General features: G+C 45.3%; 1 protein-coding gene across 1 annotated transcript in view; it reads left to right on the forward strand.

The window, feature by feature from the left end:
• Positions 1-11,720, forward strand: part of unc5a (unc-5 netrin receptor A) — a gene marked incomplete at both ends in the record, with an annotated part of 421,327 nt that extends 409,607 nt beyond the window's left edge. The window contains 3 exon segments of the mRNA XM_084331987.1: positions 2,994-3,158; positions 5,125-5,303; positions 11,555-11,720. Coding sequence (XP_084188113.1) covers positions 2,994-3,158; positions 5,125-5,303; positions 11,555-11,720 — 510 coding nt within the window.
• Positions 11,721-13,848: the final 2,128 nt, after the last annotated feature.

The raw sequence follows: 13,848 nt of genomic DNA on the forward strand, positions 1-13,848 counted from the left end.
CTCCCGAGGGCCAAGTGCATACTCTCTCTCTCTATGTTTCAACCCACTCTCTTCCATCTGTCCGCCTGGGTAACAGTGCCCCCACTCGGCACTAGGGTGTACTGCAGCCTCGTCAGCCCTCGAACCTCGAGATGTGAGGAGGCCACATCGGCTCTACCGGGATATAAAAATTAGATATGAATATGGAGCAGCGGAGAAAGGGGAGTGAGATGTAGAAATTGTAAGCCATGAATAATTCTACCAAACGGTCTCTGGTATAGTACCTTGGCGGTTTGATCGATAGGATAGGGTGACCAGATTGTCCCGGTTTTCCAGTTTTTTCAACATTCACTACAACATTGTCCCGGTTTTCACCAGAATACTTATAATATGATACTTGTTTTCAGTGCTTACATAGACATTTATCATTCAACAACTATGTTTTGGTGGATTTTGGGAGACAAAGGGTCATTTTTGGTCTGCCGGGGCGCTGTCCATGGTGCTGAAAGGCACGCTCAGAAATAATTGTCCCCCATCCTGATTAGAAACGTGCACAAGTGCATACAACTAACTGTGCATGCATGAACGACCACTACACTGGGGGTCTGAAAATACGGTCACCCTACGGTCATAGTGCTCTTGTAAGGCTATTTAATTTTTTCCAACACCTCTCTTACTGGAGTATAATTTGACTTGTAGTGCTCAACAGTCATAGTAGAGCCTGTTGATGTTTCAGCCAGTGCAGTGTCTGTTGCAGCACTGCCCAAGCCCAAGCTTTTCATCCAGAAATGTACACAAAATACCTCCCCACAAAGGGAAAGCTCAATCAGTTGACTGCTAAATATAAACCGAGATATAGTTGCCTCTTGTCTCAAGTAATGATGATATTCTTTAAGATTTAATTAAATGCTTACCTATTAATGGAAGTTCATAGTCAGGGTAGCACTCTGATTGTGATTCTGAGGCACTCTGATTGTGATTCAGAGGCACTCTGATTGTGATTCTGAGGCACTCTGATTGTGATTCTGAGGCACTCTGATTGTGATTCTGAGGCACTCTGATTGTGATTCTGAGGCACTCTGATTGTGATTCTGAGGCACTCTGATTGTGATTCTGAAGCACTCTGATTGTGATTCTGAGGCACTCTGATTGTGATTCTGGGCACTCTGATTGTGATTCTGAGGCACTCTGATTGTGATTCAGAGGCACTCTGATTGTGATTCTGAGGCACTCTGATTGTGATTCTGAGGCACTCTGATTGTGATTCAGAGGCACTCTGATTGTGATTCAGAGGCACTCTGATTGTGATTCTGAGGCACTCTGATTGTGATTCTGAGGCACTCTGATTGTGATTCTGAGGCACTCTGATTGTGATTCTGAGGCACTCTGATTGTGATTCTGAGGCACTCTGATTGTGATTCAGAGGCACTCTGATTGTGATTCAGAGGCACTCTGATTGTGATTCAGAGGTACTCTGATTGTGATTCTGAGGCACTCTGATTGTGATTCAGAGGCACTCTGATTGTGATTCTGAGGCACTCTGATTGCAAATGAAAAATCCTTTATTGAAACAATGGATATCCTCCATTTCGACTCAACGGGTCTTCACCATCAGGGAGTAACAAACAGTGATTGCTGGTGTCAAATTTAAAACCAATCAACAGGTCATGGGACTAGATCACATAACATAAAAGTACTGGCCCTTGAAAGAGCACAGATGAGACAAAACAGTAACCCTAACCCTGCTAATTTGAATATGCATATAAAATAGTAATAAAAGTAAACGGTAAACAAAAAAGGTACAGATGAGGGTCTGTATACCCTATCGGTCATAATACACACTGTAATAGAGTCCGTGCAGGGTTTAGTGCTTAAGAGACAGACATTTCTAACAGTTCTCAAGTTCTGCTGCCGTTAGTTCTCCAGCTGCTGGCAGCGGTCCCTGCTATACAATCAAGTTGAATGCAATCCATCAAATATATACACTACTGGAGGTCAATAGCACTCAAAGAGGTCAAAGCACATAATTATGACAACAATAATACACAGTATTGAAAGGACAGTATGATGGTGATATAAAGAGACCTATACGGCAGGCCTATACGTGATAACCTAACATTTGACTGCTATGCAGCAGATTCCACACCAATCAAGTGTAAAGTAAACATAGTTGATGTTAGTAATGAGGAGAAGTGCTAGTCTTCATTCCTAAATCCCATTTCATAATATCTCAAGCCAGCTATGTTACCCAAGTAACCCAACACAAAAAGTGAAACGGGGGCAAATCAACAGTAACATCCTTCCTTGGCAGCAGCACGGAACACTAATCAGCCGACCTCACATTACCCGAGGGGTCGCACAGCCACAAGCTATAACGTTATCTAAGAACGCTCACCACATCTAGCTAACCCAAAATTAGCCACCTTGAATCCTGTAATCATTCATATTAACATCACTTAATTAGAAAACAACCCATGTCTTGATCAGGTAAAGTAATCCAGTCAGAGACAGAGGATTTGTACTTCAGCAGTTAAATTGCAACTTGTCTTGACGTGTTGAGCCCTACTTGAGACACTGATGGGCTTTGCGACTGGATGCGATAGCTTATCCGGGGGATCACTGGATATACTTGAATTAGAATTATGTTTAAGTCTACAGATTGTCTTCCTACACGCTTCATCGTGCTGCAGCCATAATGACACACACACAAAACAATAACATAATCCAAGCAAACATTTTTGCATAATCCAAGCAAAAATGTTAGGGAAGGCTCCGCTAGCCTACCACCCCAGGTTTACCGGCACGGTGTGCCAATCCGGCCTTACAACTGCAGCGCACCAGTGCCAATAACCACCGTGTAACACTCCCTCTCCAATGTTATTGCCTGTATGTCAACGTAATTAATGACAGCGGCGGCGGTACTCAAGGCAGGTGGCCCCGTCGTACCGCGTTCCGCGCATGCGTTCTCACTGTACCACTGCTGTGCTTTGTGCGCGTGTGTGTGTATTCTGCAGGAGATCCCGTTCTACCACATCTGGAACGGTTCCCAGCGGTACTTGCACTGCACTTTCACTCTGGAGCGCCTCCGGCTCAACACCTGCCAGCTCACCTGCCAGCTGTGTGTGTGGCAGGTGGAGGGGGAGGGGCAGAGCTTCAGCCTCGACTTCAACATTACCAAGGTAACACTCGCCAATACGTGTTTAACCTAAGGCCCACCACTTGATTGTAGCATTTGAGTATTGTTTTTTTTGTTTGTTTGTTTTTTTTCACAAATGCTTTTAGTGCGGGGCTAGGATAGAGGCTTAAATGGTAAATGGACTGCATTTATATAGCACTTTTATCCACATTCACCCGTTCACTCACACATTCACTCACACATTCACGGTGGAGGCGGCCATGCAAGGTGCCAACCTGCTCATCGGGGGTTCAGTGTTTTGCTCAAGGACACCTCGACACGCTGCCGGGAGGAGCCGGAATCGAACCCGGGACCCTCCTGATTGACCAGACAACCGCTCTACCTCCTGTGCCACGGTCGCCTTTAAACCGATGCGTAACATAATGTGGTAGAGGCTTCTAGACATTTTGTGGCCTTTTCTATACAGTTAGTATTAAAGCCAGAGGTATTATCCCATGTTATGGTCTTTTATTGTATCCCAGGTGACGGTCGAGTGACCAAAACGTTGCATCATTCAAGTCTCACAGGTGAAGACGGTGTGCGGGGAAATTATTTTGTTGAGCGTTGTCACAACTACACACCTGTCCCTTACAAGAGAGTATCATGGTCGTTTGACGGGGCATTTCAGTTTCACCGTGGTCAAATATTACCATGATATGCGACAGTAGAAGGTACATTAGAGCGGTCGTCTGGTAATCGGAAGGTTCCCGGTTCGATTTCCCACTCCTCCTGGGCAGCGTGTCGAAGTGTCCTTGAGCAAGACACTTAACCCCTAATTGCTCCCGATGAGCAGGTTGGCACCTTGCATGGTCGCCTCCGCCATCTGTGTGCGAATGTGTGAAACAAAGATTGTAAAGCGCTTTGGATAAAAGCTGCTATATAATAATAATAATAATACTAATAATAATACTAATACTAATACTACTAATAATAATAATAATAATAATAATAATAATAATAATAATAATAATAATAATAATAATAATAATAATAATACATTTAATTTATAAAGCGCTTTTCAAGAACCCAAAGACACTGACAATGAGCAAAACAAATGAACAGAGAAACAAATGAACAGAGAAACAAAGAACCACAGGGAATAAGCAACAGTATGAAGACGCAAGACATAAAACCGCGGGTAACAAGTAACAGATACAGAGTCCAATAGGGGAACAGTCAGGGAAGTAAGGAAACCGAGGGGAAGGGGGGGGACAGGAGACGGAGAGAAAGTAGGGAAGGGGAAGGGGAGGTGGTAGGTTGGAGGAGGGTGGTTATGGGTAGGGAAGGTTGTATGCTTGGGAGAACAGGTAGGTTTTGAGTCAGGATTTAAAGGTGGAGAGTGAGGGAGAGTCTCGGACAGTCTGAGGGAGGGTGGTCCAAAGTCGGGGTGCAGCTCGTGAAAATGCCCGGTCACCAAAACGTTTACGTTTTGGATGACGGGACAGTGAGGGAAAAAGTGGAAGAGGACCGGAGGGAACGGGTGGGGCGGTAGGGGAGAAGGAGGTCAGTCAGGTAGGGGGGGGGGGGTGGGGGGGGGGGGCAGGCTATGGAGGGCTTTGAAGGTGAGGAGTAGTGTTTTGTGTTTATGCGTTCCTTGATCGGGAGCCAGTGGAGAGAGTGGAGGACAGGAGTGATGTGTTCACGGGACCGGGTGCTGGTGAGGAGGCGGGGCGGCTGAATTTTGGGACCATCTGAAGTTTATGGAGGGAGCGGGAGGTGATGATGCCAGTGAGGAGGGAATAAACTCACCATTTACCATTCACCATTTGATGGTATAATTCAAACCACGATACTGGGCGGTAATATCATGGCATTTCTATAATTTCTTCTATCTTTCTTCTATCATTTCATAAATGGTTTAAAAAAAAGAATTTGTAAATAAATACCATGCTAGTTTTTTTTTTTTTTGCTTTCTAGACTAGAATGTGTGCAGAAGCTCCTCGGTGGACGGCCTTGTTTTGTGCCCACAGGACACCCACGCCGTGGAGTCCGAGTTCCTCCTGATGGACAGCGGCGCCACAGCCCTGGCGGGGCCCAGCGCCTTCCAGATCCCATACCTCATCAGGCAGAAGATCTGCTGCAGCCTGGACGCGCCCTGCCCTAACGGGGCCGACTGGAGAATGCTGGCACAAAGACTTAAACTTGACAGGTACGTGGTGCAGCTACTACAATTTACAATTGAGTCATTTGGCTGACGGGGCTTACAGATTGTGAACAACAAGTCAGCAGGATTGATTGATTGATTGAATAGTTTATTGGTTTAGAATGGAAATCACACATATACATTTGATCACAATATGAAACAGGTATACATTTTCTCCATTTACCAATAGGATTTCATAAAACACAATAAAGCCATAGGCTTGTTTCCATTGTGGTCCTTCATCATTGGTGTCAGTGGATTTATGTACTGGTGTGTGGACGTGGGTGTTTGTAGTGTCTGTATGTCAGGATGTGTGGTATAAAAACAAAAAAAATACATACAATAATATTCCATTTTATAGACAATAAAAGAATAAAAAAGGAACAACACATATTAAAAACCCTTTGTTCACTACTCCCAGCTTCTGCTACTTATGATCCACCTCTTTATAGCTAATTTAAAAGTGGAGAAGGGGCTTATGGTCTTCAACTCCATTGGTAGGCTATTCCATTGTACTGCTGCTGAATATAGGAATGCGTTTTGGCCTATTTTCCTATTGCATCTCATTGGGACGATGTCTGTAGGGCTCCCCCTGGTGGGGTATATCTCTGGCGGCTAAGGGTCAGTGGAATTGTTCATCAAATAGTATTGAGCTTGACTGTTACATTCTGAGTGCATAGTAGTATAGACATACCAGTATTAGCAGGATAGGTAGTAGTATAAGAATGGTTGCATATAGTAGTAGGGTACATACACATTTACATTTAGTCATTTAGCTGACGCTTTTATCCAAAGTGACTTACAAGTCCTGTACAATAAGTCAGCAGGAAGGGTACAACTCTGGCAGCTAAGATTAAGTAACATTGTTTGTCAAACAGTGTCGAAGTTGAGCGCTACAGACTTGAGTGCATATTAGCATAGTAGGTAACAATATAGGCAAGGTAGATTCCTTAGTAGCAGAGTGCGTACTAGTGAAATACTAGACACGGTTAGTATTTGAAATATATATATATATTAGGTTAGGGTTATGGTTTGAAGAGGTGTGTTTTCAAAACAAGACCCCCATGTGAGCTTGCTTCTTACGCTCAGAGTAAAACATCCACAACAGCCTTCTCACATTTTCAAACCTCTTGGGGGAATGTAGGTCGACTGGGAGAGTTAGATATTCCAAACGCTTCACGTTAGATGTATTGACATTCTGGACCAAAGCTTATAAATAAAAAATATGAAATGTGCAATTTGCACACCCTCTGAGATGCTCTCATTTGCATCATGCTCTAAGTTGCATCATGTATCAGCAAGGAACGTACGACTGTCACAGGCAATCAACAGAAAGCACTTTTTGCATCGCTGCATATTTTGCTAATTATGCTGGTTCAGTGGAGCAGTTCCTTCAGACATCTGAGGTTCATATAAACAAGATTGTGCCATAGCTAAATAATACCCCTCCTCTTAGCTAACATTATCGGCTATTATTTATTTCATGAAGCACATGTTCCACTGAAACAGATAAGAAGCTTAAAGGGATCGTTCAGATTTTTGGAACCCTAGCCCTGTGTGTTACTTACAGTGTTGTAGTCGAGTCGATAGATCTCGAGTCTCGAGCCCCCGGTGTCCGAGTCACCAAAGAAGAGCCAGAGTCGAGTCTGAGTCGAGTCACCATCACCCTAGTCCGAGTCGAGTCACCATCACCCTAGTCCGAGTCGAGTCACCATCACCCTAGTCCGAGTCATCAAGGTTGAGTCCACTCCACTCAGTCAAAGAGCTGACATACAAATAAAGAAAAGGTCTACATTAAACATGAATGACACAGCGGTCACCATTTCAAAAGGGAGTTTATTTACTTTGTGACACAATAGCCAAACAAAATGCACTAGCCCATCAATATCTTATGCCAAATGATTAGGGCCTATTACAAAGAAAACAAAAAGAAACTGTATCCGAGTCCATCAGTGCTCAAGTCCAAGTCGAGTCACAAGTCCTGAAAATCAAGTCCAGGACTCGAGTGCTACAACACTGGTTACTTATACTGATGTTGTTGTCGATCAGTAAAGTCCTCTCTCACCACAGTCCATGCTGTTCCTCATTCTTGCTGAGGCTATAGTTAGCCGCAACGTCAATGGGGTCAAGCTCCTGTGTGTGTATAAGCTGACTGAAGACAACTGAAATCTACTTTGTGTGCACTGTGGGGTAGATTTCAGCTGTCTTCGGTTCACCAGTCAACACGAGGAGAGGGTAATGTGCCTTGTCCTTCTAAAAAAAAAAACACAGGTTCCTTCTCACAAGTACCCCACTTCGTCATCAGCGAGCCTTTTAAGAGGAAGGAGCCAGAACATTGATCAACAATTATTCTCCAATTTAACTTCCTCCCCGTAATGGAATCTAATAGGTGCACTTCATTAGTCCAATAAGCTTTATTTACCTCAATTAATGACTAATTGAATTGATGCAGTACAGGTTCAATTAGCAATGTTTTTGCTCTACGACATCGATTGTATGTATGCCTTTGAAAAGGGACAACTCCTGTGTTATTTGACCTAGCTTTAACGACGTGGTTTACTGCAAACACACGCAGCTCCTTGACATTCCATCATGCACTGTTTACGGTCATACTGTGTGTACTATAAAAATCCCATTTGCCAAAAAATATATAATAAATAAATAGCAGAGCGATCTTATGTTCTTAGCTCTTGTCTATTTGCAAAGTAACCATATATCTTCCTCTGGGTACAATAGTCTATCACGGGGAAGCTTTACACTCTATAGTTTGATCCTTGGATTCCATTAAGTGATTTCCTCTGCACAGGGGCAAAACAGCAGATAGGAGAATATGGAGACACTCTCCAACCTTTTCTCAAGGTGAAATCAAAGGACTTGTGCTTTTCCTGCTCTCAACCCCCTGCCCCCCCCCCCCCCCCCCCCCCCCCCAACACACACACACGCACACACACACACACACAGAAACATCCTGCCCCATAGCCTTTGTGCAAGGGGTTCACGCTGTTTTTTTTTCTTTTTTTCTATCTCATGTCACATGCGTTCTACATAACACTTAAGGCCCCGGACATTTGGAGAACAGAAAAAAGCCATTAAACAGAACAAGGCACTTCAGGTACCACAGGGATTAGCCCCCATACACACACACACCCCCCACCCCCCCCCCCAACATCAGAACTAAAACTGGCTGGGCCCGGAGCTTTGTTGTCATTGATTGGGTTTGATCCTAAAGGTTCTGTTCCTAAGATGGAAAAGGTCACTTCCTACTTAGCACGCCATGAAAGTCCATATAGGATTTGGGCCCGTTTTTAACATCAAATGAAAAAGAATGGGGCTTATGGTCTCAGGGCTTCAGACTGAAATTGCTTGACATTTGGTACTTGGTGTTAGTTCGAAGAGCTATATGCGTGCCACGTTAACGTTGGGAATTATTTTATTTTCATGGCACTGGGTGTAAGAGCAGTTCAATCCACACACTTAGCATCCTTGTTACTGCTTTGATTGATTGATTGAAAACTTTATTAACAGATTGCAGAATGGGTACAGTACAGTACAGCTCAATACATACAATTGTTAAGGGGATGCAGACCAGAGAAAGACTTTCGTCTTGTTTACATCAGGGTCCCCCATTTTCAATTCATCGTAACATATATGACATACATGACATACAGATAGACAGTACTGCTACATCTATACATTTATGACATACCAGATTTGCAAATACAGTACTGTTTGTGATACAAAAAGAGTCCAGAAAAAAGAGTATATACATTTGATGCTACACAGTTCCTAGGCGCCGGGCAATACAACGCAATGTAAAAAGAAATGCTATTGAGAGAGTTACAGTAAGAGCTTCAGCATAAAACCTGAACAGATGAAATAGCTTTACAAAGACACACGAGTGTGGATAGAACGAGCCTGAAACCGTCCACACCCACGGCATAACTCCCAGACGAGGTGGCATTCAGAGAACCACAATGTAAGCTAGTGCACACCCCGGCTCACCAATTCCTTTTACAAACACAGACTGGGAAACACACAAAGGTATGCGCATGTTAACAGGAAATAAACTTGCTCTACAGTTGAAGAAACACGAGTAGGTTCTCACCTTAATCACAGACGCACAGACAGAACAAAGGAGAGGTTGAAGAGCGAAGCTGCCTCTGACGGCACACAGGGGGGCTTTTGTGTTGGTAATAATCTTCAAGTTGCGTTCGAGGATGACTTAGGCCGGGAGATGCAGAGTAAGGTATCGCTTAGTCTGACCTCTCTCCGTGCCAGAGCAGGAGAAAGTCACTCAAGTGAGTGAGAGTGACTGAGTGACCGCTATTGGCTGTGCATAGCCCAGTAGCCCACGGTGGCAGGAGTGGGAGTAACTTGTGATACGAGTTCATAGCATTAACACATTTATCTCTATTTCTTCTCTTGATTTTCCCTGACCTTTCCTCTGTGCTCTCATCTCCTTTCCTCTCCTGTCCTCCTCTCCTCTCCTCTCCTCTCCTCTCCTCTGTGCTCTCCTCTCCTCTCCTCTGTGCTCTCTTCTCCTCTCCTCTGTGCTCTCTTCTCCTCACCTCTCCTCTGCGCTCTCCTCTCCTCTGTCTCTCTTCTCCTCACCTCTCCTCTGCGCTCTCTCCTCTTCTCTCATCTGCTCTCTCTTATCCTCTCACCTCTCCTCTGCGCTCTCCTCTTCTCTCATCTGCTCTCTCTTATCCTCTCACCTCTCCTCTGTGCTCTCTTCTCTTCTCCTCTCCTCTCCTCACCTCTGCTCTCCTCTCCTCACCTCTCCTCTCCTCACCTCACCTCTCCTCTCCTCTCCCTCCCTCCTCTCCTCTGTGTTCTCTTCTCCTCTCCTCACCTCTGTGCTCTCCTCTCCTCACCTCTCCTCTCCTCTCCTCTCCTCACCTCTCCTCTCCTCTCCTCTCCTCTCCTCTCCTCACCTCTCCTCTCCTCACCTCTCCTCTCCTCTCCTCACCTCTCCTCTCCTCACCTCTCCTCTCCTCTCCCCTCTCCTCTCCTCTCCTCACCTCTCCTCTCCTCACCTCTCCTCTCCTCTCCTCTCTCTCCTCACCTCCCTCTCCTCACCTCTCCTCTGTGTTCTCTTCTCCTCTCCTCACCTCTGTGCTCTCCTCTCCTCACCTCTCCTCTCTCTCCTCTCCTCTCCTCTCCTCTCCCTCCTCTCCTCACCTCTCCTCTCCTCACCTCTCCTCTCCTCACCTCTCCTCTCCTCACCTCTCCTCTCCTCACCTCTCCTCTCCTCACCTCTCTCTCCTCTCCTCACCTCTCCTCTGTGTTCTCTTCTCCTCTCCTCACCTCTGTGCTCTCTTCTCCTCTCCTCACCTCTCCTCTCCTCACCTCTCCTCTCCTCACCTCTCCTCTCCTCTCCTCACCTCTCCTCTGTGTTCTCTTCTCCTCTCCTCACCTCTGTGCTCTCCTCTCCTCTCCTCATCTCTCCTCTGTGCTCTCTTCTCCTCTCCTCTCTTCTCCTCTCCTCTCCTCACCTCACCTCTCCTCTGTGCTCTCTTCTCCTCTCCTCTCTTCTCCTCTCCTCATCTCTCCTCTCCTCTCTTCTCCTCTCTCCTCTCCTCACCTCTCCTCTCTCCTCCTCTCCTCTGTGCTCTCCTCTCCTCTCTTCTCCTCTCCTCTCTTCTCCTCTCTTCTCCCCTCTTCTCCTCTCCTCACCTCTCCTCTCCTCACCTCTCCTCTCCTCTCCTCTCCTCTGTGCTCTCTTCTCCTCTCCTCTCCTCTCCTCTCCTCTCCTCTCCTCTCCTCTCCTCTCCTCACCTCTCCTCTCCTCTCCTCACCTCTCCTCTGTGCTCTCTTCTCCTCTCCTCTCCTCTCCTCTCCTCTCTTCTCCTCTCCTCTCCTCTCCTCTCCTCTCCTCTCCTCTCCTCTCCTCTCCTCTCCTCTCCTCTCCTCTCCTCTCCTCTCCTCTCCTCACCTCTCCTCTCCTCTCCTCTCTTCTCCTCTCCTCTCCTCTCTTCTCTTCTCCTCTCCTCTCCTCACCTCTGTGCTCTCTTCTCCTCTCCTCTCCTCTCCTCTCCTCTCCTCTCCTCTCCTCTCCTCTCCTCTCCTCTCCTCTCTTCTCCTCTCCTCTCCTCTCTTCTCTTCTCCTCTCCTCTCCTCCTCTCCTCTCCTCTCCTCTCCTCTCCTCTTCTCTCCTCTCCTCTCCTCACCTCTCCTCTGTGCTCTCCTCTCCTCTCCTCTCCTCTCCTCTCCTCTCCTCTCCTCTCCTCTCCTCTCCTCTCCTCTCCTCTGTGCAGACACATGAGTTTCTTTGCATCCAAAGCGAGCCCGACCTCTTTGATTCTGGACCTGTGGGAGGCGCAGCATTTCCACACTGGCAACATCAACCAGCTGGCCACTGTTATGGCCGACATCGGCAAACAGGAAGCCATGATATTCCTGGTCTCTGATGGTGAGTGCTAACCCAAAGGAGAAGAGACTGTTACAGAATAGAGTACAGTGCACCACCACCGCCACCAACAACAACAACAACAACAATACCACTACCAACAACAACAACAGAAGAGGACAAAACCAAGGAAAACGGTTCATGTCGGTCCAATACCCTGTACAAGAATCTAATCATCCTAATATGGCAGACTAATAGAAGGAAGAGGTCGCTCATCTGTTGTTTGAATATGTATTTGTTAAAGAAAACACAACAAAGCTGATTTGAAACAGCCCTTTATATCCAACCAAAAGACAAAGATTATTTTTTGGAGCAAAGAGAGATTGAACTAGTCCAAGCCCTTGCTTGTACCCAAGAGACTTAAAATCTAATTCCCATCATGCATTTTGTACAGATAGACCATATATGGCTAATAAGGAGCAATATGCAAAAAAATATATAAAATAAAGAAAGTACTTATATTATTGAAGGCCATTATTGAAGGGAGATCTTGCTAAGAATGTCTGAACTCAAAACCCTATTAATAATAAATAGTGATTAAAAGGGATTTGACAAAAGCTAATACGATACATTTATGTCCTCGCTTTCAGAAGCATAGCTCTGTGCCAGTCATGTCAGGTAGATGAGAACAGACTACGTATGCAACTGGCTGAGCCATTGGACTACATTACTTCAAACATGAAGAAAGGGATTTATAGATTAAAAGAAAAAAAAAGAAAAAGAAAAAACATTTCAACAAGGTCATCAGGGTCAATGAACCCCCCCCCCCCCCCCCCCCTCCTGTTCATTCTCAAACCCAGTGGCATTATACAGTGTAGGTGTGTAACTCCTGTGTCATTATGTGTTTTTAAGAAAAAGAAAATATGACAAGAAAGCTGGAGCAAATGTATTTGTTGGTTGGAAGTAGATTTTATGTCTGCAGCGTTCAAGACGACATCGCGTGGAGCTGCTGCTGTCTGTGTGTGTTTACGTCAAGCCGGTATCGCTACTGTGAGTGTGACGTCATGGTTCTGTGAGACACTCTACAGCTGTCGTGATCCTAAATCAATATGTGGTGTTTTGGTTTTCTTGGAACCGTTCGAGGGAGGAGGAGCAAATAATATCTCCACTAAAGTCATATCTCAGAAGCCATTTCTAATTCAGAGCCAGGGGCTTTGATCTATCCAGTTTATTTAAAATCGAATATTGCCCAAATGCTTCTCGGTAGTGTTTTCTGTTATAAATTCCGCCGTTTATGAAGGAGCCATAGGCATTCTAGCTGCATATATGTGAATAGTGAATGTCTTCAAAACTAATTTCTAAAATGGCATTTCCACATGATTACATTACTTGTGTGGGAGAGGGGATGTAGAACATGGAACATGGCCAAAAGGGAACCATACAGGAGATCCTATTCTCCGGCATGAATAATGCAGGCCACTGCCCACAGGAAATCTGACAACAAATTATCGTCACCAAATTACTCACACTCAAAGGGTAGTTATGCTGCTTTGTTTTCATAATTCATAAGGCGTAGTTTGTGGGAATTCCTCATTTGTTCTGTAGAAAACAGTAGGTCATGCCTATTTCACGCGTATGATAAGCCTGCCTCTCTGAGTAAGTAATCAGTGCTTATTCATAATCTGTTGGCATGTGCTTAGGAGAAGTTTTGTTTGTTTTTTTGCCAAGACAGCTAAAATTATTTAGCAGATTCATGCAACAAAGCAAGTAAATCTACAAGTATCTGCTCTCAATGTTTAGCTGCTTTGCATTAACTCACTCAGGCAGTCATGTTTTATTAATGGCCCCTTCAGCTCTGCACCGCAGGAACACAGTGTATCTTAAATACCAGTTACTGCACTCCCGAGTGTCAAAAGTTATGTGTAATCCTAAATTAGCCATAGTCCTCTCTCCCTTTGCCTCAGGTTGCATGAGAATTTGTCTGTCACAAGTTTGCGAAGAGGGCCCTCTCTATTCAAATCCTTGTAATAAAAAATTACTAGCCTAGCCCTGCTACCAGGTCCTATGGCCTAGCCTAGCCTTGCTACCAGGTCCTATGGCCTGGCCTAGCCATGCTACCAGGTCCTATGGCCTAGCCTAGCCTTGCTACCAGGTCCTATGGCCTGGCCTAGCCATGCTACCAGGTCCTATGGCCTACCGAGC

Source organism: Notolepis coatsorum, assembly GCF_963971535.1.
Source record: "Notolepis coatsorum genome assembly, chromosome: 16".
NCBI lineage: Eukaryota > Metazoa > Chordata > Actinopteri > Aulopiformes > Paralepididae > Notolepis > Notolepis coatsorum.